Below are 24,796 nucleotides of genomic sequence, written 5' to 3' on the forward strand. Positions count from 1 at the left end.
TAGGCGGTTTCTTGGAGTCACGACGCAGCAGGTCGGTAAGCGGCTGAAGAAATTGCCCACAGGTTGGTATGAAGCGCCTATAAAAAATTATGAGCACTAGAAACTCGTGCGACTCTCGGAAGGAAGCTGGAGTCCTCGATTGCCCGCACCCGTGATTCTAGTGGCTTGATGCCTTGAGGTGAAATACGATGGCCGAGAAAACCAGGGCTTGAACCCGGAAAATGCATTTCTGGGGTTTTAGGACCAGGACTCGTTCTTCCAGTCGCTGAACAAGAAGGCGAAGGCGCTCTTGTTCTTCGTCTGTGCGACTTGCAATGAGAATGTCGTCAAGGTAGACGAAAATGTACGTTGAGAGCGGCCAAAACGTATGGATGCCAGATGAGGTGCGGTTGGACTGCAGACCAAGTACATCGAGGCATGTGACGTTATGCTTTAGGCGCCGATCGCGAACACTCACATCTAAGTTGAAGTGGCTGAGGAAGTCCGCTCCCAGTATGGCAAAGCTGACGTCGGCGATCACAAACACCCGTCTGTGCAAGCGCTGGAGTTCAATGTCTAGCGTTATTGACCGGAGCTCATACGACGCCATGGCAGTTCACTGCGTGGGGCGTGGGTGTGGACTTGCCGCGTTGGAGATCTGCGGCCGTGGCGGGAATGATAGACAGCTCGGCTCCAGTGTCGACAAGGAGGCGGGTGCCAGTGATGCGGTTGACTACGAAGAATAGGCGGCTTGCGCGAGGGCCGATGTTGCATGCCCCAGTTAGCGACTGGCCGGTTCATGCAGCGACTCGCTTGATCGCGAAAGCGACAATGGTACCAGCACAACTGCCGCGGCGAGCCTATGTGCGCTTCGAAACTGTGAAGGTGAAGGGTTGCGCCGAAGTTGGTCATCAATGTGGCCACCCGTCGTCAGCTTCTTCAGTGCATTGGTAAGGCGGTCGACTGTTTCCTCCAGGCGTGAGAGTCGGTCTCCTGGCTCTGAGACTCTCGCAGCACCGACAGGTAACTGTGCCACAGACGAGCAGTCGCATATACGGTCAGTGAGTGCAGCTAGCCGATCCAGATTCGTTTTGTCGGAACCCGCCAGCACCATGCGTGCGGACTCTGGGAGGCGCCGCAAGAACAGCTCGCGCAAAATTGGAAGCTGGCTCTCGTTTGCGAGTAGCCACATAGCAATTTACGCAAGCGGCGCAGGAGCTGTGACGGTCGTTGGTAGCCGAGTTCCTCGGAGAGGAGCTGTTGGAGCCTATTCGGTTGCGATGGCTCGAGGCGCTGCACGACCGTGCATTTCAGGTCATCGTATGCTGTGGCACTAACAAGTCGGGGCACTAACACTAACAAGCCTGTGGCATCGGCGATGTCGGAGGGTAGCGCGGCGGAGACGTGCAGGTACCTTGGTTTCTGTGAAGTGATGCGCCGCAGTTGAAAGCGGGCCTTTACTTGCATAAACCAAACTCGAGGATTCTTGTACCAAAAGCTCGAAAGCTGAAGCTCTGCGGCGATAACAGGAGACGTGATCGAGGCGTCGTCTCTGCCAGAAGGAGTAGAAGCAGCGTCGTCCATGACTAGTGTTCGAAAAAAAAGCGTAAATGTCCTGGGAGAGTCGGCTGGCTTTATTGAAGAGTAAAAGCAGGTTTGCCGAGTGGCAGTGGTGGTGCCCCTGTCGGGCAGCGGCTTCGGTTCGAGCAGAGAGCAATGACCCCCATGGAGGGGACAACGAAGTGACGGCCGGTCGCTACAAACTAACGGCACCAACTGGTTTCACAATCTGACAGAGGACAATAAAGCAACCTGAGCGCGTTCTCGATTTGAACTTTAGAAAGGTTGTTTGTTTGCTTTTTAGTTGTTTTTTGTTGTTGATAGTGATGGTCGTGATGAAAGAGGTGCCCTTCAATAATATCCTTATTTGTGCAAGACACCTAGACATTCATATTCATCGTCCTGTTGCATTTCTGAGAGCAGTGGTTCGCGCTTCGTCCAGGAGATACGCCTGAGCTAGCTGCCGATTTATACAGTATATACACATATATATATACACATACATATATACACACACATTTTATATATATATATATATATATATATATATATATATATATATATATATATATATATATATATATATATATAAACATAGCATAACAAGCGAACAAACAAAGACGCCGAAGACAACCCAGGAGAAATCACTTGTCCTTACTAAGTGAATTAAACAAATGATAAATTAATGGAAATGAAAGTGGATGAAAAAAACTTGACGCAGGGCGGGGAACGATGCCACGTTTTCGCGTTACGCGTGCTAGCTAGTGTTAGCCAGCGGCACCACTCGCACACCTTGGCGGAGGATGTGGAACATCCTTCCTGCCGCAGGCGTCACGAGTACGTTATCTTTATGGGTGAAGGCAACTTGAAAATAAACCCACCCATGCGTGGACACGGGGGATAGTTCCCCACCTGCGGCAAGTTGTTTTCTCATCTATTTTCATTTACATTAATTTATTACTTCTTTAATTCAATTAGTAAGTACAAGTTCCCCCGTGTTGTCTTCTCTGTCTTTGTTTGTTCGCTTCTTATGCCATGATTAGTAAAATATTTGGCCCCTCGGTTAACTCACTTCTCGTTCATTACGTAACGAGGGTCTCGAATTCCTGACCAATGGTAACGAGACACTTATTAAAACCATTTTAGCGAAATTTGTTGCATTTGAGAGATGTAAGTTAAACTATAGTGACTGAAGGAAGCCAAGTCTTGATTTAGATGCGAAATTCTTTTGCGAAATGTGCAGAAATTGGCGAGTTTAAAAATAGAAGCACGAAGGTTACAAATCCGTATCTCTGCACAAAAAATAGATACCACATTACTGTAAACTGCATTCGTTAGAGCACCTAAAGCGCACAAATTTGATGTAATTTATATTTTACGTGATTTGTTACAATGTTCACAAACGTTTTGCAAAAGTCGTACTCACACATTTGTGGTGCATTTGTAAGCCATGCATATTATATCAAATTTGTCCGCTTTAGATGTTTTATTAGATGTAACATTTATAACTGTGATATCGTTTTTGTGCTGATTTACATAGTCGTAAATTTAATAGTTCGTTTTCTAAAAATTTGAGATATTCAACAGAGTTTATAAATACACTGCCGTCCTAAATTATAATTTTGTTTCCAGTAGTCACTAGATTTAACTCATCAAATTAAATACTAAACCTCATCAAATTCGGTATATTATTTGCCGAGAAAAACGATTTCTCCGTTCCCATCTATATCTTTAGATAAGAGTCCTCGAGCTAAAGCTTCCTCTTACAGGTACACTAAAGACAAATACAAAGTCGACGTGGACTGCTTAAGTACCCTACCATAAACCTCGAAACGCTTGTTTCGTGCCAAGAAAAGAATTAGTTGACGAGAAAAATGAACTGAAAGGTCCGGTTACCTCTATCGCAATTCAAATATCCCGCCTCCCAACGGTGGAGCGGTGACGTTGCATAAACCATCAGCGCCCTTTGCGGCCGTTGGTGAGTAAAACGGCGCCAACTAGAGGGCAGCATGGTGTTTTTCAGAAAACGCAAACGCCCAGCCATGGAGAAACCGAGCCACGATAGAGCGGTGGATTCGCTGCTGCCGCTGCGTTTGGTCACCTGGCGTGGACCGTTCGGGCATCCCGCGACATCCACATGGAAATAGAATTCTCTGCTAATTGCAGTTTGTAGAGTTTCGCGAGCCAGCATAACTAGCGCAGCACTACGCGGTGACGAACCTACAGAAATGTGAAAGCGCGGGTGGCGCAGAGTGGAGAAAACGAAACCTTTCGGCTGAAACCTTTCGGTCAAGGGTAGCGCCAATGAGCGCCACTGAACGCTGCATAACCGCCTCGATGCAGCCATACGTCGGCACGCTAAACTTCGTCGCAAGAGCTCGGCAGCACTATGTAGCTCGTTGCATTCTGCAAGTGGTTGTAGAAGTGAACGGCGCTTATTCAAGGCTCCCCGCACTCCTATAGTCTAAAAGAATCTAACGGCAGAATTTTGCATAGCGACTGGCCAGTCACCGAAAATTCCCGCAGAAGCATTTGCACACCTTTTCGTCTCTTTTATGTCAAGTGACATCCCAAACGGCAACCTTCTATCTCTGACAAGTCTAGAGTGCCGTAACTGCTTGCTATAGTCCTGCTTGCCAGATGGACGAGGCAGACTTCACTCGAGAAATCGCACCGCGTTCTCAGTCTTTCGAAAGGCTGCACTGCCCGAGATGAAGACGGTATCACCTACCAAATCTTACGAAACATTGATAACGCTTTTCATGAACGTATACTATACGAATTTAATGAAGTTTGGCAAACCTGTATGATCCAACATGATTGGAAATCTTCGTGATGATACAGATCGTGAAGCTTAGGCGCTCTACAAAGCACCTCAAGTCCTACCGACCAGTATCACTAGCATCAAATGTTGTAAAGCTGATGGAAGGAATGGTACTGTCAAGATGACAGGCTACAGGAGCTTAAGTTCTTTCCTGATGTCATCAGCGGCTTTCGTAGCTGTCGTTCAGCCCTGGAAAGTATTGCAGACCTTGTATCATCGCCTGAATTTGCTCGAGAGAGCAAGCACTCCGCATATACGCCATTTTTTGCACAGACAGCAAGCTTTCGACTCGGTTCCACATAAGGGGATTATTGTCGCACTTGCGATCGCTGGAATTTCGGGTCGCCTGCTTCTATTTGCTCATAATTTTCTATGAGAGCGTAGAATGAAAGTAGGCGTTGGAGGAGCAATAAATGCATCTCGCAATGTGATGCGTGAAGTTCCACAAGGCAGCGTTTTATACCCTCTTCTTTTTAAACTGCGTTATCCCTGGACTTCCAAGCTGTTTGCCTCAGGAATGCGACTTCCCAATAGGCATATGTGTCTATGCTGATCACATAGCTTTGTGGATCAGCGGCCCTTCGCACCTTGGTCCACGCCTTCGGGCAAGCTTGAGGAGAGCTCGAAATGCGACTGCAGAATACTTGGATGAAGTGGGGTTGGAGATTGCGCCTGTCAAGTCGGCTGCAATTGCATACTATCCCAGATAACGTGCTCGTCAAACCATGAGCCGACTGTACCTTGGAGAGACACCAATACCATGCATTCTGCAAGAGGTACGACAACGCCGTTACCTGGGTTTTATTATTGATGATCGCTTCTCCTGGCGCCCTGTGGTTAAATCTGCACGGCGCCAATGACAGTCCCTCCTCAAATGTGCGGCGGCCTTGGATGCTAGTGGTGCCGGCTGCGGCCAAACGACAGCCCTACAGGTGTATCAATCTGTACTCTCTGGCGTGATGTACGAGTTGCCAGTCCTGGATATGCCGCCTAGTTTTATGGCCCAACTTAAACGTGACCACCGGGTTGCCCTCCGAGTCATGCTTGGCTTACCTCGCGAGGCACAATCAGTTCCATTACTTAGTGAAGCACACAAGTCTTTCCGCGACATTGCGTCTGCACCGCGCATCGGATAGTCAGGTACTTAAACGGCTGATTCAGCGCCCTTTCTCTCGCAAGGGGAAAATGGCGGCTTTGCTTAAAGCTATTACTAGCAGTTGTGAAGGTGCTACTACAGCTACACCTCTGAAAGGTTTCAGCAAATGTATATTCCCTGTTTATCTTGCACTTCCAGAGATACACAAAAAGTCGACACTGCCTGTTCCGACGCTATTCGAATTGGGCCAGTCACACTTATTCGAAAGATTTGGCATGATGTTAAATTATTTACGGACGCAGCTGTACACAGCGATTGCCAAGGCGCCTCTGCAGCTTCCTTCTGCCTTTCAACTGACATCCGACGGCCGTTTCGCATACCGCATCCAGTCTCATCAATAACTGTGGAGCTGGCAGCAATTTTGATGCTGCTTTGAAGTACGTGCACGGCGAGTTAAGAACATTGTAGGTTGTCATCCATACGGACTCCCGCGCTGCCCTCAGAATACTACAAAGTGGCGCTGATCGCCCAGTTATGCGTAGCATCTTTAAGTCTGCCAGTAGATACAATGGCACGTAGGTATCACCGGAAACAAGGAGGCCGATGGACTGCCTTCTCTTGTGCTCACAACGAATGTGACTGTTCGGAAATTTTGTGTAGACTTGACTATGCTCGTCTGTTCATTCGAAGATACCTACTCAAGCAGCACTCAGACCAGCATGTTACAAACGGATACTTTCCTCCTCGTGTTCGTAGTCGCGGCTTGCCTTTTTGTGCTAGAGCACCATTATTCAAGGGTTGGTTGTTTCCTGGTGTCTGAATGTTTATGTTTATACCGGCAAGGACGTGTAGGCAGTCCATCATGTGCTTCTTACGGTTCCTGCGACACACTGGAGCACGTTAGAGTGCCCTGCTTTCCTTAGTAGCACACGTTGCTACTAATGGACTATAGCCTACATGGCCTGCAGTGTACGACCCTTGATCATAGCCTGTGTCTGAGTGGCTGTGCCTCTCGACGCGACCAGGCTCTTCGCACGCTGCTTACTTTTCTACGAGAAACTGGCTTAGCTTCCTGTTTATGAGTGTGCTTGCAAGGGACGAAATATTTTTTGCTAACTTTCTATTTGTACATCCTTCTCTGATCAGTGCGACTTGATTTGCACGTTTTCTTTTTTTCTGTTCCTGTGGGTATGTTCCTGCTTTACTTTCGTCACTGTGGCCTGTCATATTGCTGTTTCTTTCTTCTTTACTTCACTTCTTATCTTCAACTTCCTTTCTATCCCCTACTTCCTAAAGAGTCGCAGGCTTCGAGCCCCTCTCAATGGTAGCTGCCAGCCAGCCTGCTCCTTCCCTGTTTCAATCTCTCTGTATGTATGTGTGTTTTCATATAATAATAATAATAATAATAATAATAATAATAATAATAATAATAATAATAATAATAATAATAATTTCAAAATAGCGGTAGCCTTTAGATTTATTGTTCACCCACTTTTCCGAAATAGCATTCTCGGAAACTGTCGCCAGAGTTCCCTTGATGCTCCAGTGAAGCGTGAATTTTTTCGATATCATCTCATCCGTTAGGGAGAGGCTCTTTGTTGAAAACTGGAGAGGGTTGCCTGGTGGCACGCCTGGCATGCTACTGCAGGTAAGTGCGATGATAAATCAATCGATATAAACAGAGAACACGACACATAACACACACGATTAAAGTATCTTGTTAAGATCGGAAAAGCTAGGAGCGCCTTAGTAGCACGGATACATACAGGTAGTACTAGTTCACGGTCCAAGTACATGTCGTAGCCCAAGGTGCAAACCCTGAGGTACATTGAGTGCGACTAATAGGATGGTTCTTTGGAGTGCAATGAGGTAGCAATTGCAGAATAAGCGTGCTATTTCCTTTCCTACATTGCACGCAGGGCACAGTGAACATCGTATGCCCGTTGAATGTATACCCATTAACTTTACTCACTCTTTTTTTCACACCCTCCTATCTTTTGATCTTCTTCCTCCTCTCAATGAAAACAACATCGCATACACGCGCCCTATATGAAAACATGTCATTCACACACCGGCAAAAATCCTTGCCTTTCAATAAAGCACTTCTCCCTTCATTTATGATTGTACCATGGGTCGACCTCTCGTGTTGTGCCCTTTCAATCCCATGACTTTTCCACGAAAGGAAACTTCACAACCTTCACGAATGGTCTATGATATGAGACGGTAACTTATTCGCATTAACCTGGTCTCGTCAATTACATTGGAGTAGTGGGCTGGGATACGCATCAGAAGGAGACAAGCACCTCCAGCCATTCAGCACTTCATCAGCATACGAGATGGACATGTCCACTAGGTGTATACTTACAGAATACCTCAACAGGGGTAGTTGCAATGAACTGCAAGTAGCGTACCTAAATGAACATGCCGCAAACGAGAGCACGCACGCTGACTTATCCCAAACGGTCATTCCTGACTTCTGCTAAAGTAGTACTTTCAATATACATATGTACGCAATCCATAATATATACTCCAGATGGCGTGGCGAGTGTTTCAGCGACCACACATGACCTCGTAACGAATTACAGATGCTTGCTGCAGGCAGCTCTCAAGAGCACTCGAGGTATCTTGCGAAAGGTGTGCTAAGAATGTTATCCCCAAGATGACAGCGCAGCAGCAGCAGCAAGCTCAACGCTAAAGGAAATTTGTGGGTAACACCCAGAACACGTGCGTGGCAATAACACGGCGACGCTTCATACACCTAATAATAATATTTGGGGTTTTACGTGCCAAAACCACTTTCTGATTATGAGGCACGCCGTAGTGGAGGACTCCGGAAATTTTGACCACCTGGGGTTCTTTAACGTGCACCTAAATCTAAGCACACGGGTGTTTTCGCATTTCGCCCCCATCGAAATGCGGCTTCATACACCTACAGTCGCGCCGCGCTTTCATGAGAAAAATGTTCACTCGTGGGCTTCCGTGCGTAGCACGATACAAACGAGCTTAAGACCATTTCTCCCCTGCTGGAAGTAATTTGTCTTCCATAACCCCGCAATCTATTTTCCGCCACGCACGCAAAACTACCGAGAATACCGACTGCACACGCGTAGGCGTTTCCTTCGCCTTTTTCGCCCACGTTCCGCCGAAACACTGGCGAGCTCCTGGGGTGCATCTGTAAAGTGTTAAGCTCCTTGATAAACCCTTACTTGCTGCGCATGCTCCTTGATCGAAATTCCTCATCATGCACGCCCAGCTTCTCAATGAAAGCTGTCTTAAACAAAGGTTCTAGAACGGTGGCAACTTCTGCCTGATTGTGGCACGGCGTTAACGTTGCTGTTGCGGCCGACACAACCTATTGCCGCGGCGCGCCTCATTCATTCACCGTGTTGCGTCACAGCATGATTGTATAGGGCAAGTTCCTCTTTTAACCCAGATGATAAAAAATGACATGCACGAGACCAACAGTGACACTATCTGGACGCGAATAGCACTGCATCGTGTCGTATGAAAATAAAATGGCGTTTGACTGACTGGGAATGCATGGTTGCATTCGCAGTACCACGCTGTTGTAGATAGAGGCATGTAGAAACAGAGTTCTTCGTGTGTAGTCCCTTTTGCCAAGAAACAGGCCCGTGAATGAACTATAATCAAGCTTGCTCGGAAACTCCAAACATTTTTTTTCTAGAATTCATGCGTTGTTCGACGGCATGCAAGGGCAGAAAGGATAAAGAAAAAAAGCAGCTTATAGCAGTTGTTTCATAGAACAATTTCAATGTATACAATTGTCACGACCACTGACACCAGATGTTGGGAACGGCCCAAGCGAAACTCAGTTTTGATGTTCAGTTTTATCATACGGAATGCAGGAAACTATCTCAGCCTTCTCGTCGCCAGGAAGGAAGAAATGAGACGCAGGTGCCACCAGTCTGAAAAAAAAAAGTAGGTGTTCCTGGGAACTTAACGAACGTACCCCCGAAATAACTCATTGCACAACTTCACCTAGTAATTCCACGATGATTAGAAACACTGATAGGATTAACAGAGTGTTTCCAGCCGTCTTTGCGCATGAAAAACAAACAGCCATAGTCTTTTTGTGCCAGCAGTATAAACCAATGGGTAACGTACTCATCACGGCCTTTTTTTTCGGGTGCTATCGTTGCTGCTGCTGCGATGGCAGTGGCGGTGGCTGCAGCAGCCGGTCTTCATCTGGCAGTCGGCGCCGGCAATTACTTCAGCTAAGCACTGCTGTGTCTGGAACAAAAAGCGCGCTACCATACGTTCATTTGTTTACAGCCGCCTAAAATTGCGAAGAGACGCGAAACTTTCTTTCGCCTTGTGCGCGGTTCTTCAGTAAACATTATGGTCCATATTCGCAAGAAAGTTCTTACGCTGGAACTGTTAGTAAGATGATATTTAGTAAGACTCCTTCAAGTTTCCCTTAACATTCCACTACCCTTCTCCGGCAGCGACAGCACAAAAATTCGCGATTACAGTAAAGCCAATTACAGGAAAATTAACGTCGAACTTGAAACCTTCTACACTGACACATTCCCATCATCCTTCGACAGTCATCCCATCAATGATAACTGGGTGCTTTACCGAGACAAATTGTGTGAGCTAGCAAATCAGTACGTCCCGCTCATAACAGCCAAAAACGATAAATCGAACCCCTGGTTTACTAAGTCCCTCCGGCAGCTCAGAAACAAAAACAAACGTTTATACCGCACAGCAAAGCGACATGGCACGCCTTCCGCATGGAAGGCATACAAAAATTTTATGATAAACTACTGTTCCACAGTATAATCTGCTAAACAAAATATTTCTCTTCTGATTTACCTTCCCTTCTGAAATCTAATTCTAAGAAGTTTTCGATACTTGTATCCTCCGATCACGATCCGCAACAGATATCTTTGCTAGACGATGATCGTTTTCCACTTTCAGACAGTCATTGCACCTCGACATTCAACACGTTCTTTTCATCTGTTTTCACCAGGGAAGACCATTCTGACCTTTCATACGTACCTGAACTTGACTTCGCATATATGGAACCGATCTAAATGACTGCCGAGGGCATAATACTTCTAATTGATAACCTTAAATTATCCATTTCAGCCGGCATTGACAATATTAACTTTAGAATTCTTAAAAACACAGTCTCCGTTTTTGCTAACATTTTATACCACCTTTTCAGGCAATCTTTAGCGACAGGTCAACTTCCCCCCGATTGGAAAATTGGTAAAATAGCGCCTGTGTTTAAAGCCGGTGATAAAGATATTCCTCAAAACTACAGTCTAATTTCCGTAACTTGCATCTGGTGCAAACTTCTTGAACAGATAATCAGTTCTCATGTTTACCGACACTTAGAATCTAATAATTTGTTTTTTAACAACCAACACGGATTCAGGAAAGTTTTTTCTTGCGAAACCCAGCTACTAGAATTAAGTACAGAACTACATTGCAACATGAACAATGACCTCCAGACTTACTATTTTTCTTGATTTTTCAAAAGCTTTTGATCGTGTCGCCCATTGCCGCCTGATTTCTAAATTATCTGCCCTCCGATTAGACTCGCTAACTTTATCTTGGCTCCGTACCTTCCTTTCACTCCTCGAGCAGTTAACAGTTATTAACAGTTTACAATCCTCCCTTCCTCACGTAACTTCGGGCGTACAACAGGGGTGCGTCTTCGGCCCCCTATTGTTTTTATCTATATAAACGACTTGCCAGAGAACATTTCTTCCTGCATGCGAATCTTCGCTGATGATTGCATCATATATCGTCCAATAACCTGTACCGACGACCACTTAACGCTGCAAAACGACCTTTACCGAATTTCCAACTGGTGTAAAAAATGGCTCATGTCACTGAATACAAAAAAATGCAAAATAATCTCCTTCACACGCAAGCAAAACATTTCCAACTACTGCTACACCATTAATAATTACCAACTGTCGCAGGCATCATCTTATAAGTACCTTGGTATGCATTTCACACCCAGCCTCTCCTGGTCTTACCCTATTACCACCATATGCGCAAAAGCTTCAAAATCTTTAGGAGATTTACGTCGAAATTTAAATAGCTGTCCCACTCATATTCGTCAACCAGCTGATCAAACCGTTCTTCGCCCGCAGCTTGAATTCGCCGCGTCTATGTGGTCCCCCTACCACAATGATTTCATTAACATGCTTGAAGCGGTTCAGAATAGGGCCGCCCGTTTCATTTCACGCAAGTGTGACAATCATTTGAGCATAACGCAAATTAAACTCAACATTTCACTTCAACCAACCCCTTAGTACTGGCCACGACATTGCCTTTTTATGCCTTTTTCACAAATACACATACAGCAACAGACCATTCCCACTTCACCTTGATGCTCCATTCATTACATCACGTCGGTTGCATAATCACTTAAGTTTCACGCAATTATATGGGTCAACTGATGCCTTCAACTCATCTGCTCTTCCTCGCGTCATACGTTTGTCGAATGGTCTTCCAGAGAACATCGCATCCGAATCAGACCACGATAGTTTCCGTCAACTTCTGCACTCTTTTCGCAATAAAAATTTACCACTAGTTTCTCAAATTTTGTTTTACTTCTTGTGCCATGTCCTGTATGTCATCCACGTATTTATTTATTTGTTATTTTTGCCGCTTTAAGACCAAAGACATCCGTCATTTCTTGTACCAGTGCACGTGCTTTCCTGCTTTTTTTTTCCCTATCCCACTTTGCACCCGACTGCATTTCTTATATTGAAAAATGTTTTTGCTCTGCACGCGATTAGACCCTGCGTTTTTATTATGCTCTACCCTTGTGCGTCTTTCAAACAATGCTAACGGTTTCTGCGCCTAGTATCCGCATATTGGGCTGTCTATCTTTGGTTGTCGTTTCTTTTCCTTTTACTGTCGTCATTGTAATTGGTATACATTGTAGTTCTTGCGGGCAATTTTGCCATGTGTATCATGCCAGCCAATATTTTCGTGTTATCCTCTTTCCTGCCCAAACTCATATTGCCGTCATACCACATTATCATCGATTCCTCCGTTTCTTTGTGTTAATTGCAAATTTGAGCCGTATGTTTGTACTCTATCGAGACACTTTGCACTTCTGTTACCCCCCTTACTCAATGCCCTGTCAAGGGGCCTGTAAGCTACTTTAAATAAATAAATAAATAAATAAATAAATATGCCAACGAATAGTGATGCTGGTCGGTTGGCTAAGTCGGTTGGCCAATGACAAAGAGCACTTACGAACAAAAGCTTCGAGAATTTGGTCCTAGATGTTGCACACAGGCATGAGGAAATCCTTTTCTCTCCAGTATGCAAAATAAGCTATCTCTCTCTCTCTCTCTCGCTACATTGGAGCACTGGCAGATGCGTTTCGCATCCCCTCCTTCATTACAGTTTGTGCGGAGGAAAGAATCAGCATGACCAGAAATGTTGGAGTGAACGCCGATCCTGTCTGTATCCTACACGAAAGGATCAATAGTTGGCCGAGTTGGTATGGTAACCTATTTGTTGCAACGCGAAATGACCCAGACGTAGATGACGCACGCAGGACGTGCGCCTATTCTCAGCTGAATATTTTATTGTAAACCGTATATATGTATAAGCGATTGCAATTCAAAACGTAAAAATTTAAGGAACCCACGATCCGAAACAAGAGGGCGAAGAAAGCAAAAAAAGAAAGCAAAGAAGATAACAAATTAATGCAACAAGTGCAAGGAAACCTTCATGTCATGTATCATCTAGGGTGAGCGCACGTGCAAAAGCAAATTTTTATCAACACAGCAAGTTTGGCGAGTTGGTAAGTTACCATTTTGACGCATAAGTGCAGCGCGACACAGATGAGGGACAAGGAATGGACGACACCAGTGCTCTGTTTATGTTTCATAATTGTGGAAAAACTCACAAATTATCGAAGCCTTCCACATTAAAAGAATGTGAGACACGTGCGTCAACCAGGCTTCGGTTTCACTATCAGACAATGACTACGCACGTGAGCTAATCCTCCTTGATACAAGGCACGAAGATCACTTTCAATGTTTGCCTTGTTTCTTTCCTGCTTTTTTTTTGCTTTATTTGCCTTGTTTCTGATCGTCCGTTCTTTGGATTTGTATATTTTGTGTTGCAATCGCTTATACAGGGTGTTTCAGGTAACTTCAACCGAGGATTTTAAACGTGGTTAACCGCAGCTGAATGCAACCAACGACATTTGGTTTGCCGTCATGTGGCACTCGTTAGACCATTTTTTATATTCCGCTTAATTAGTTGATTAACTAAGATCAATTATGAGGATAGGATAGGATAGGAATAAACTTTATTTGTCCAACGGTTGTTGAAAGATCAATTATGAAACAAACATAATATCCACTTTAGGGCCAAGTGTGTTTCAGTGAGTTAGTTCTAAAGGGGGTTCACAGAAATGACCGATGCAATTTTTTGTGGCAATGTACAGCTGCGGGGGGGGATATTTTTCGGCGTTTAAAGAAAGCCCGCGATCTATGGAATAAAACCATCTGACTGCGTTCGTGCGCTATAGTATTGCAGCGCTCTCAAACGTACGTCGAGCCTATCGCGCATCAGGAACGATGGCGCTTCCTTTCCGTGTGCCACCGCCAAAGATGCTGACGCACTGTGGAGCCGATGCCTACCACCGCGGCCACTCATTTTGCCACGGTCCACGCGCATGGTTCTTTCGCACGAAGCTGGAATGATATTTATCTGTATATTTATTCGCCTGTTTGAAAAAATAAATCACTTGTTAGTATGCGCTCGTATCGCCTACTTCCTTTTGTTCTTTGTCCTGGTTGCTCTGCCCACCCCTAGGAACATGTTCAATCACCAACTCGGCCAACTAGCCGTGTCAATTAGTCTACCGCTTTTCGCGCTGCAACAAATATATTCTACATAAAACCATGACTTCGTTGTACCTGAGCCCTGTGATACTGCATGGTTCATGAGAGGGAATCCACAGGGAGTTGAAGTGACCATGAATTGTCTCCTACGAGAGCTGGTCATTCCTTCGGATTCTAAGTCCGAATACACAGTTCTTATTTCGTAAGTGCTGCTTACGACTCACCGGCCACCTTTGGTAATAATATGCCCACCATCACAACTCACTAGCATCGGCTGTTATGGATAGCTTTAGCGTAAAAGCATTTTATTGCGATAGCAATTATATGGACACTCCAGGCGCATTTCTGCCGTCGCCGTGACGTTTCGTATGAAGTCAAAGTGAAACAAAATCGTCGCCGCGCACCGTATGCTGTATGTGCTAGCGAAAGCGTGTGAGGGTGAACCGGCGATCGCGGCTCAATCTCGTGCACGCGAGGGAGGGAAGCGGGGAAGAAGCGCGCCGTCTTCCGTCGCGCAAGGCTTCGGGGGGATGGTAGGCGCGTCCTACTCCGACCTGCTGTATCTTGAAAGCCGCCGCGCGCCGTGTTTCCGCGGCTTAGTTCACGTTGATGAGAGAGACAGCAGGAAGGTCAATTCGCTCGCTGCTGCTGCCATGCTTCCTCATTCCAGCGTTGTTTACAGCGAGTTTCCGCGATCATCGAGTGAGATGCGTTCGTGTTTTCTTGTGCGTGTATGACACCATGCTTGTTAATTTAGTTAGTATGCCTATGTTTACAAGTTCATACGGCCGATAAAACTGCTATCCTTACTTCGTATCCCAGTCCACTAATTTGCATTCGCAATCAATGCTTCGCCTTTCGGGAGAAAGTGCGACTTTATTATTACACTGTATGTCGACAGAGTTGCGTCAGTAGCATTATTTGGATGCATGAGTTTCCAGTACACTGATACGGTTTCCAAACACACATAACTATAGAGTTTTACTGGGTGAATAAGTGTTTCCGGAATAAAGCAGCATCCAGACCAGCGCGTCGCCAATGGAACGTTCCCGTCCCATGTTCGCGGTCGAGGCTTGCGTCATCGCGCTAAAGCGCAACTACTCAAGCTGAGGGTTGGCTGCGTGAACGTGCGCGAACGTTTATACAGACAAGGACGAGTGGCCAGTCCATCGTGTACGTCTTGCGGCTGCTGCACCTTCAGTACCTTATATTTGAGTGTCCCGCTTTCAGTGCGCAGCGCATGTCACTAGTGAGTCTATCATCTTTTTGCCCTACGGTGTACGACACTCGACAAATGTTTGTACCCCACTGGTAGTGCGTCTAAACGTGGTCAGGCTCGTCGCACTCTACTTTTCTAGAGTTAACTAACTTATGTTCAGGTTTGTGGCGTCGATACTATTTCTTCTATTTAACATTCTGTAGTAGCTTGACCTTCAGTGACCGGCCCTACTGTGTATGATAAGCAATGTGTGTTTTATTTTATTCTTTTAGATTTGCCCTGTTGCTGATTCTTTCCTCCCCTCCTTCCTATCTTCCATTTCTGTGTTGCTGTCCCCTACCTTCTGAAGAGTAGGCAGGCGTTGTGCCCCTTCCGGTGGCAGTTTCCAGCCTGCTCCTCGCTCTCTCTTTCCTGTTAAATGTATATATATGTTGAAAACAAATTAATAATAATAAGAATAATAAAGCCACACTTGACTTTTGGCTAGAGCATGCCCTACAGGTGACATCAGCGAAACTATTTGAGTATGAGTAAGTTTGGCACTGTAATCAAATATTAAAAGACGTTCCCCGTTGAATGCCGCGCGTGCTCCACATTCTCTACCAACCCATGTCACTAACATTCAATGTCCCAAATTTATGTACATATGAGAGCACTGATATAGTGCTCTCTAGCTCAGTGCATTTGCAGTAACAGAACAAACATTTTTATCCCTCCAGTGCTTCTACTAAGCAATACAAAAATTTAACACTTCTTAAGTTTGAGCTCTGCCGACAGCTTATCAATTTTGTAACCTAAACGCATTGTAGTAACTGTTCTTAACCTAAAACAAGAGTGCCTGTCAAATCCAGGAAACCGTTTGCCACTTAATAGTGGTAGTATTGCCTAAAAACCGAGCATCCGCCAGTGATTCGAAAGATCTCAGGTGAAGTCATAAGCACTAGACACAGCTTGTACCACACGGTGACGTTCGGTTCATTCGGCTACCACCTACTGCAGTTGTCATGCTCCATTTTTGTTTCTGTTAGCAGTTACACCATGTACGCCTCAATCGAAATGTAACTGCTTTTTACGTTTTCTTTGAATGTGCATGTGCATGCAATATGTAACTAATGTGTGTTATCTGCTCTCTTATATATTCTTCAGTGGACAATTGCGCTGTCTAAATGTTTTTGTAATATAATATATAAATGTAATACTGTAAACAACGAGTTAAAGCATCCTTGATGCCAAAGATGATTTAATAGTATTTAATGTTTCAACTACTAAATGTTAAATCAATTTTCACTATTTTGTTGAGGCTGTTGAGGCACGGCCTGCCCACACAGAAGGACTGTGCTTAGGTGCGGCGGTGAATGTGGACTGCCTTATAAGATCAATAAAGGTATTCATATTATCCAGTGCCGGTGCTTATTTGCTTTTCTTTTTCAGACATCTGGTACGTACTTTCACCGTACGCGTAGTTCAAAACTTGATGCGGTTAACTACGGGCAAACAAAATATATATGAAAAAGAACATGCAAATTGACACCACTCTGCGCAGTGAAAGCATTCTTTTGATGGTTGCATGTGAAATTGATTAGAGGAGTACACTGGCGGAAAGCATTTTTCATATATAGCTGCCACCTCGGTAATCACGGTATGAGGCCTCAGTTTCTGGAAAGCGCAACGAATCATCAATTACATCGTCTTTTGATGCGATGAAGTTCAAGATACACGCCAAGTATAACGCTGCTCTAAGGGTGTCGAGTCGCTGCGTGGGCTTCTTATCAGAACTGAAAACTTGAGGTAGTGGTCACGTTAAATCACAAACCACTTACCCCCTGGTCAGTCAACCAAGTACAATGGTCCCAAGCCACACCGCGACCGCCTCGTTGAAAGCCGAGCACATTGAGCAATCGAAATGATAATAGGAAAGAAAAGTGTCAGGGGCACTCCGCATTCCAAGGGAAACGAAAGCAGAGGACGAAGAATATCCAATTTTTCACGTCAAATGCGGAGAAATGCAGAGCGAAGGAGGAAAGAAAGGCCGATGTGGCAACGCGCGCCCAGCTTTCGGGCTTGCGATAACTGCGCTACTCTGACAGGCGTCAGTGGTTTGAGAAGCTATGTGAACAGCATGTGAACAGCATTTCGTTTACGTTCCACTTCGCGCGTGTTTTAAGTTGGTCACATGAAAAAAATGCCACAATTAGTGGTTTATTGGTCCTTAGAACTGGGGCTTCACATCTTGACTGTAGATTTGAGAGCCATTTAATGAAGCAATAAAGTGAGAAACGAAATGTTTATGTCAGTACTCCGTTAAGGCTAGGGCCCTGAAGTTGTGGCCAACAGTCCGCAGACCAGTGTACTTCTCTGGTCCGTCTTATAGATTTATTATGCGCATGCCCCAACGAGTACCTATGCCGATGATTGTCGTCTTCAATGGGCAGTATGGAACGACATTTTGTCACTTCCACAAATGTTGCTCCGGTGTTGGGGAACTTGAATGCGCCGATTACAACATACGTTATGCGAAACATTCTGATGTTTTCTTCATCGCGTTCAAACTGAAACAATAAAAACATCGACTGCTCACATGACAGCCACATTCAACACTCTGGATGGCCGTCATAGCGGATGCTGTCATGCGTTACTTGTTGGTTGTTATAATGATTATAATGATCGGTTGATGGCACTCAACGTCCTTAAGCAAAACAGACTGAGATTCACCACTCACTTGGTGCGTTAGCAACCCGCGTGGTGGACACAAAAGGACTGCAGACGTTCTGCGAGGGGCACCACTGCACAGAAATGGTGTAGTTCTCCGTGGGGTCCAGATCCTGAACGATGGCCGAGAGCACATAGCCAACGTTCAGGAAGCGCTGCGAGGTATCACTGTTCTGCACGCGCACACGGTACTGGCCTCCTACCACGTACGGTGCCAAAGGACCCCACGACAGCAGCACCGACGTGCTCGACAATGGAACCGCTTGGATGCTCGTAGGGCCTGCAATACAGCACGATAATTAAGTGGCCATTGTTAACGACATAAGTGCAAAACAAGTATGCACTCTCTTTGATCTCTGTATGCGTGAGTAGGGTGGCTCGTGGACGGACGGACGGACGGACTTCGTGATTTTATGACCAGTTCTCTGAAAACGAGGTGGTGGGGCCACCAAGTCGCTATATTTACCCTTCTGCTACGTTTATCTTTTGGCCTCTAAGATGCGGAGGTGGTGTTAACAAATCATCAAAAATATTGCAGAGTCTGTTAAGATCTCTCGTAAGAGGTGAACGGCGAAAGCCTACTCTTCCTCCTTTTATCATTCACCTTTTTCTCTTTGCCTGTTCTCATTAGTAGGCATTCTGAGTCATTTGTAATCAATTGTAGTCGTTACAATTCGTGATTAGACATATTGGTCATCTTGTAGCCATTACTAGTCATTTCAGTCATTATGAGTCATTCCTGGTCATTACTAAGCATTTTTAGTCATTTGTAATCAGTTGTAGTCGTTACAGGTTGTCGTTAGACTTATTGGTCATTTGAATGAATGAATGAATGAATGAATGAATGAATGAATTTTATCTCTCGTCCGAGCGAGGGGAGACTGGGACTAAAGGCACGAAGGCCTGACAGAGGTCCCAGACTCCACAGTTACAACAGCGGTTATAATCAGTACAAGTGAATACATATAAAACGTACATACATTTCGCACAAGAGAACAGAATTTCAGTAACAAAAATTATTACAGTTGTTCATTGGAATGAGGAAGCCACATAAAAATGAGCACAAATGCTATCTATATACACTCTTTGTTAGGTCACACAAGCATACATACAGATTCCATAAAACGAAAATATCAATAGTTAGTGAAAGCAAACGCCATCGGCGAGTAATAATGCACTAAGCTCTTTTTGAAGGAGCTTTCTAAAGCACTAAAATTTAGCAGTTCTCCTACTTTGCTTAATATTTCTATCGATTAAGATATGAATGTTTGTTTTCTATAATTTGTTCTTGTTTTCGGTAAGTGTCTGGTATTCCGGCGTAGTGAATAACGAGATATGTCATCATTGTCTATTTTGGTAAATAATTTTCGTATATGTATGGTGATCAGACGCTTCTGATAATATATTCTTTCTGCTCAAAGAAGGGAGTAGTGGTGAAATAATGGAGCTGTTTCAAGGTCTGCAAAATGGCCATGGTAATTGCAGTATATACGAAGGATTCGTTTCTGTAAAAGAATTAACTTGTAGTTTGTTTTTGAAGTTGTTCCCCAAACCAGGACCCCGTAGCAGAGTTTAGAGTAAAGAAGAGTGTTGTATAACTGTTGTTTGAGCCAAAGCGGAATCAGCTGGATTATCTTGTTAATGATACCGACAGATTTAGAAAGGTCATTGCATAGCATCCTTATATGCGATCCCCAAGTAAAATTTTCATCAAACCACACGCCTAAGAATTTTTGTTCTTGGACATGGTTAATCGCTGTACCATTGAAATAAATGTTAATGTCATTAGGTATGTTCTTCTTACCAGCCCCGAATAAGATGTATGTTGTTTTGCAGTATTTATTTCAAGACTATTTACTCTCAGCCAAACTGACAAGCGATTTAGATATGCATTAACGCTGACAGAAAGTTCAGAAGTGTCATTGGATCTAAAAAACGCGTTAGTATCATCGGCATACATTGCCATGTCAGGTGAGTCGGGTATTCGTACAATATCATTTACATAAATTAAGAATAGTGGGTCCAGTTTTGAACCCTGAGGCGAAATGCCAGAGGCAATAGAATTTATCTGAACAAATTGGTTTCGATTCGTTAAATAGCTTCTTATTAAATCATTAGCGACGCCGCGTATTCCGTAGATTTCTAGTTTATGTAATATTTTATGATTGATCGAGCCGAAACCCTTCTGCAAATCTAAAGAAAGGCCAAATGTAACCTGTTTTACAATGCTCTCAATTATTTTATCCTTGATATCTAGAAGTGCTTGCTCTGCTGACTTATTCTTTTGGAAACGGTATTGGTACTTTGAGATTACATTGTGTTTAGTCAGGAAAGACCACAGCCTCTGAACCACGACGCTTTCCAAAAGCTTTGCAAATATATTTAAGACCGACATTGGTCTAATTTGAGAATTCATCTTTCGCACCACCTTTATGGATTGGTGTTATGCGAGTGGTCTTCGGCGCTTCTGGAAAAATTCCTGAAGATATTGACAAATTAACAATATAAGCTAGAACGAAGCTTATTTCGCTTGAGACATATTGGATGGGCTCCGGTTGAATTCCATCAGGTCTTGCCGAGGCTGTGCTCTTCATTTTGTCTAAGATTTTGCGTCTCAACGCTGTCTGTCGGTTGCAGAAAAATGGAGCTAGTCACCGGCGGGATATCTATTGCATGAACAACTCTTCTTTCGCCTCCTCTCGAGGTACATGAACCAGCCTCAACAAAATGTTCGTTCATGCTCGTTATTTGGCTTCTGTTCAGTAATGCCATCTGCGACGCAATACTCGACTTTCTGCTTATTTTATTCGCTGCATTGCGTATCAGTTTCGCTTCGTGACGTATGCCAGAAGACAGTTGTGGATAGTAATCTTGTTTAGCTTTCTTTAGTTAGCTTTGCAGGTGATTTCTGAATATTTTAAATATCGCCAACTGTCCTTGATTACATGTTTTTATGAAAAAGGTGGTACAACGCATTTTTCTTTTTTACGTCATTATACAAATGACGGTTTATCCAAGGTTTTCGTAATTTCTTATTTCTGCTTCGTTCATGTGGTATAGCGGGAAAGCCGATTCATAAGTGGTTTGCATGCTAGGAAGAAAAATGTTAAAAGCTGCGTAAACATCACTTTCATTGTAGACCGCCTGCCATTCTACAACTACAATTCATTCCCGAAGATGTAAAGAAAAATCATTTATAATTCGACGATATCAAGGTGCCCGGCTAGCGCGGTTGTTGATGGTACAATTAGTAACAGAAAATAGGTGTAAATGGTCACTTATATCACTTGTAAGAACTGCGGCAAATACTTCTTAATGTAAGTTTGTAACACAGATGTCAATCGATGTAGCGCTATTCTCTGTAAGTGTGCTTGGTAATTTAACGTGGTTTGTGCAGGCGTGGCAAGCTAGAATTGATTTCAGATGCCATTCCCATGTGTCATGTGAGGTCATGTCTATGTTTATATCTCCCATCACAGGTTCATTGCTAGAACAGGCATGTGGTAGCAACGCGCGTCTAAGAAATTAAAAAAAAAACTTTTTTGCCAGTAGCAGGCCTATACATTACCGATGCCATGGTCTTTCATAAATATACACTAAGGCACTCTACTTGTTCAGTAAATACAGAGAATTCTTCCACTACAATAAAACGTTACCTCTTTTATGTACATAGCTACACCGCCTTTGATTGATTCTAGCTATGTGCTGCGAGCGATATTCATTAAAAATAGGTATGTGGTCCTTTTGTGATAACAATGTTTCCGTGAAACATATAACATCAAAGTTATTTTCTATTGACGACATCATATTGCGAATTTCATCTACTTTGTTCCTTACACTCCTGGCATTTATATGCATAGTCGAAAATCTTTTTAAACCTGTGGTTTCTCTGTTGAGACGAAGGATATCATAATAAGTGTCACTGACCAATTCAAATCCCATCTTAAAAGAATTTCAGTCATTACTGGTCATTACAAGTCATTTCAGTCATTATTAGTCATTACTGCTCCCTAGTACGCGTTTTTAGTCATTTGTAATCAATTGTGGTCATAACAAGCCGTCGTTAGACATATTGGTCATTTCGTAGTCATTACAAGTCATTAGTAGTGATCATTACTCATTACTAGCCATTATTACCTTTTACCAATCTCTATTATAACGTTATCATTCACTAACTGTCACTATCAATCATTTTTCGTTCTTCAATCTGTGTTTAATCTATCTTCATATGGCGTGATGACGCTTCAGCGGACACACCGGCGGTCAGGTTTGCTGACACAAACTTCACCATGAGCCTAGAAAGGCTTTCGCCTTAAAATAATGTACTGTAGTGCCCTGAAAAGTCGTGTTCTGTTCGTTCCGTGCGTTCAGTACATTTATGCCACCATTTCTCGAGTTGCCGTTTACTATATTTACACAGCGTGTGCGGATGTGCGTGTGCGGATCCCGATAACATTCAAGGTGTCTCACATAACGGCATCCATGGCAACAGAACTTGCAGCCCTCCGTGCCTTATCAATTATGTCGCTGACCAACCAGCACAGAAATGGGTCGTGTTTTGCGATTCAAAAGCAGCTCTTCAGAGCTAGAAATCTGTACGTACGAGCAGATGTCAATTGAAATAAGAGAAATTAACCAACATGCTATGGGAAAAAAGAGCACGATACCAACTTTCAGAGTCTTCCAGATCACTGTGGCATCATCGGTAACGACTGCACTGACAAGGCTGTCCGTCAGGTCACGAAGGCACCCAGGCGTTTCCTTTTGAAGAACATCAGCCTCAGTGGCCGATTGCGGTCCTGCTGTGCATCCTACTGTGTGCGCACAGTGCTAGCTCTCTCCATTTTTAGATTCTACCTTTTTTCTTTCCTCCAATGTAGGGAAGTAAACCGCATGCTCGTCTGGCTGAATTCCCGGCCTTTCTTCTTCTTGCTTTATTTCTCTCCACAGCAGGTTCATTCACCTTCCTTTCATTATCTTAAACACCCAGGGCCTGGGTCTGGGTGACTGCGTCTTCATTTATTTATTTACTTCTAGATTGATAACGTGATATGCTAACAAAACATCCATAACGGCGCCTGTGCTATTTTCACACGCTACTCATGAATAGTCCATAACTCCGCGTCCTCAGACACCACAATCTGGCTTCGAACAATCAGGCACTCTAATTAGGATAAATCTTTTCTGTTCTGATTTCATTTATCTTTTGCTGTTGGATATAGTTCCATTGCTTGTTTTCTCTACATTCATGGCGCCTATCTAGTATGCTGATTATGCGGCTCCGACTTTATGTTAAACGCTATTTTCCTTGCCACTGCCCATATTGATTATGCAAAGTTAACGGGTTAGTTCCCAACTTTTCTTTTTGTCTCCACTTTGAGTCGAAGTTACTTTTATACATGCGCCTATTTATCCTAGCCGCCCATCTATTGTTCCTTCATTATCCTCAATTCATTTTCGAAACGGGTTTTGCTCTGAGCCTCCCGAACTTGAAAGTAACCCCAACCCATTCCTCCCAACACCAATCGTTTGTAGCTTTTTATTTCTTTTTCTTCTTATTATTCAAGGGCCCCTAAAGTTAGTCTTTCAACATGCCTTTGATTAATCTCTGACCCACAGTAGACTTCGGATTTTGAAGGCGCAACACCGAATTTACAAACCTAAGTCTGGAAATGGTGATTCCTTTCCACAGTCCTAGCACTACCTCATATTTGTTGTGTCCCCGTATCGCGCGATGTTTCATTGTGGCCCTGTTTCTCTCGCATTACACTTTGAGTGCTGCTATCTCGATATCGCGTCTTCCTGCATTGTGACTGCCTGATGAGTAGTATCACTAGGCATCATGATTCTTATTTTTTTCCCAGTGAACTTAAAACCTAGGCTGTGTGGTGCAGCGCGAAGCAGGACAAAGAACACAGAAAAATAAGGGCAAGCGCGAGTCCCTTGTCCCGCTTCGCGCTGCATCACACATCACGATGCAAAACCAACTAGCCTAAACCATCTGCCTTAAAACCGAAGTAACGTCAGAATAATGCCTCCTCTTCTGTCATTGTTTGACTGTCATTGTCTGCCTTAAAAGTTTGAGCATCGGCATTGACCATCTTCACAAATGTCTGCCGGAAGCTGAATATCTCTCTGACTACCCACTAACAGAATAACGTCATCGGCTTTCAATACTGTCAGATGAGTCTAACAGGCCGTGATGAAGACAGACCAGGTCTCGTGTGGGCTAAAATAAACCTTGCCGCCTTCTTACACGTGTGCTGTGTGGCTGTCTTTTCCTGCAATAGCTGAGCGAGCTAGGGAATGTTCACTTGTTTGTATTTGAAACGTTAGTCCTATTTGACGACGACTTCATTTAGTTTAATTAATGTCCAAATATTCTCTTCCGAGATATTCATAATCAAATTTGACCCGTATTCAGTTAATTTCGCGCAGGGTCTTGGATATCGACACAATGTCGAGCCCCCGATGGGAAGCCGCCATTGGCTGGCGAAAACAAGCAAATACTGATTGCTTCCTTTTACCACGCACACGCTTCAATTTAGGTTGTG

The 24,796-nt window shown here is 44.1% G+C and overlaps 1 protein-coding gene across 1 annotated transcript in view; it reads right to left on the reverse strand.

Annotated features, from left to right (window-relative positions):
• The window catches only part of LOC139048719 (netrin receptor DCC-like), a 132,462-nt gene that overhangs the window by 36,017 nt on the left and 71,649 nt on the right, over window positions 1-24,796 (reverse strand). The window contains exon 6 of the mRNA XM_070523232.1: window positions 18,253-18,522. Coding sequence (XP_070379333.1) covers window positions 18,253-18,522 — 270 coding nt within the window. The remainder of the gene's footprint in view (window positions 1-18,252; window positions 18,523-24,796) is intronic.

The sequence above is a fragment of the Dermacentor albipictus genome, chromosome 1, assembly GCF_038994185.2.
Source record: "Dermacentor albipictus isolate Rhodes 1998 colony chromosome 1, USDA_Dalb.pri_finalv2, whole genome shotgun sequence".
Taxonomy (NCBI): domain Eukaryota; kingdom Metazoa; phylum Arthropoda; class Arachnida; order Ixodida; family Ixodidae; genus Dermacentor; species Dermacentor albipictus.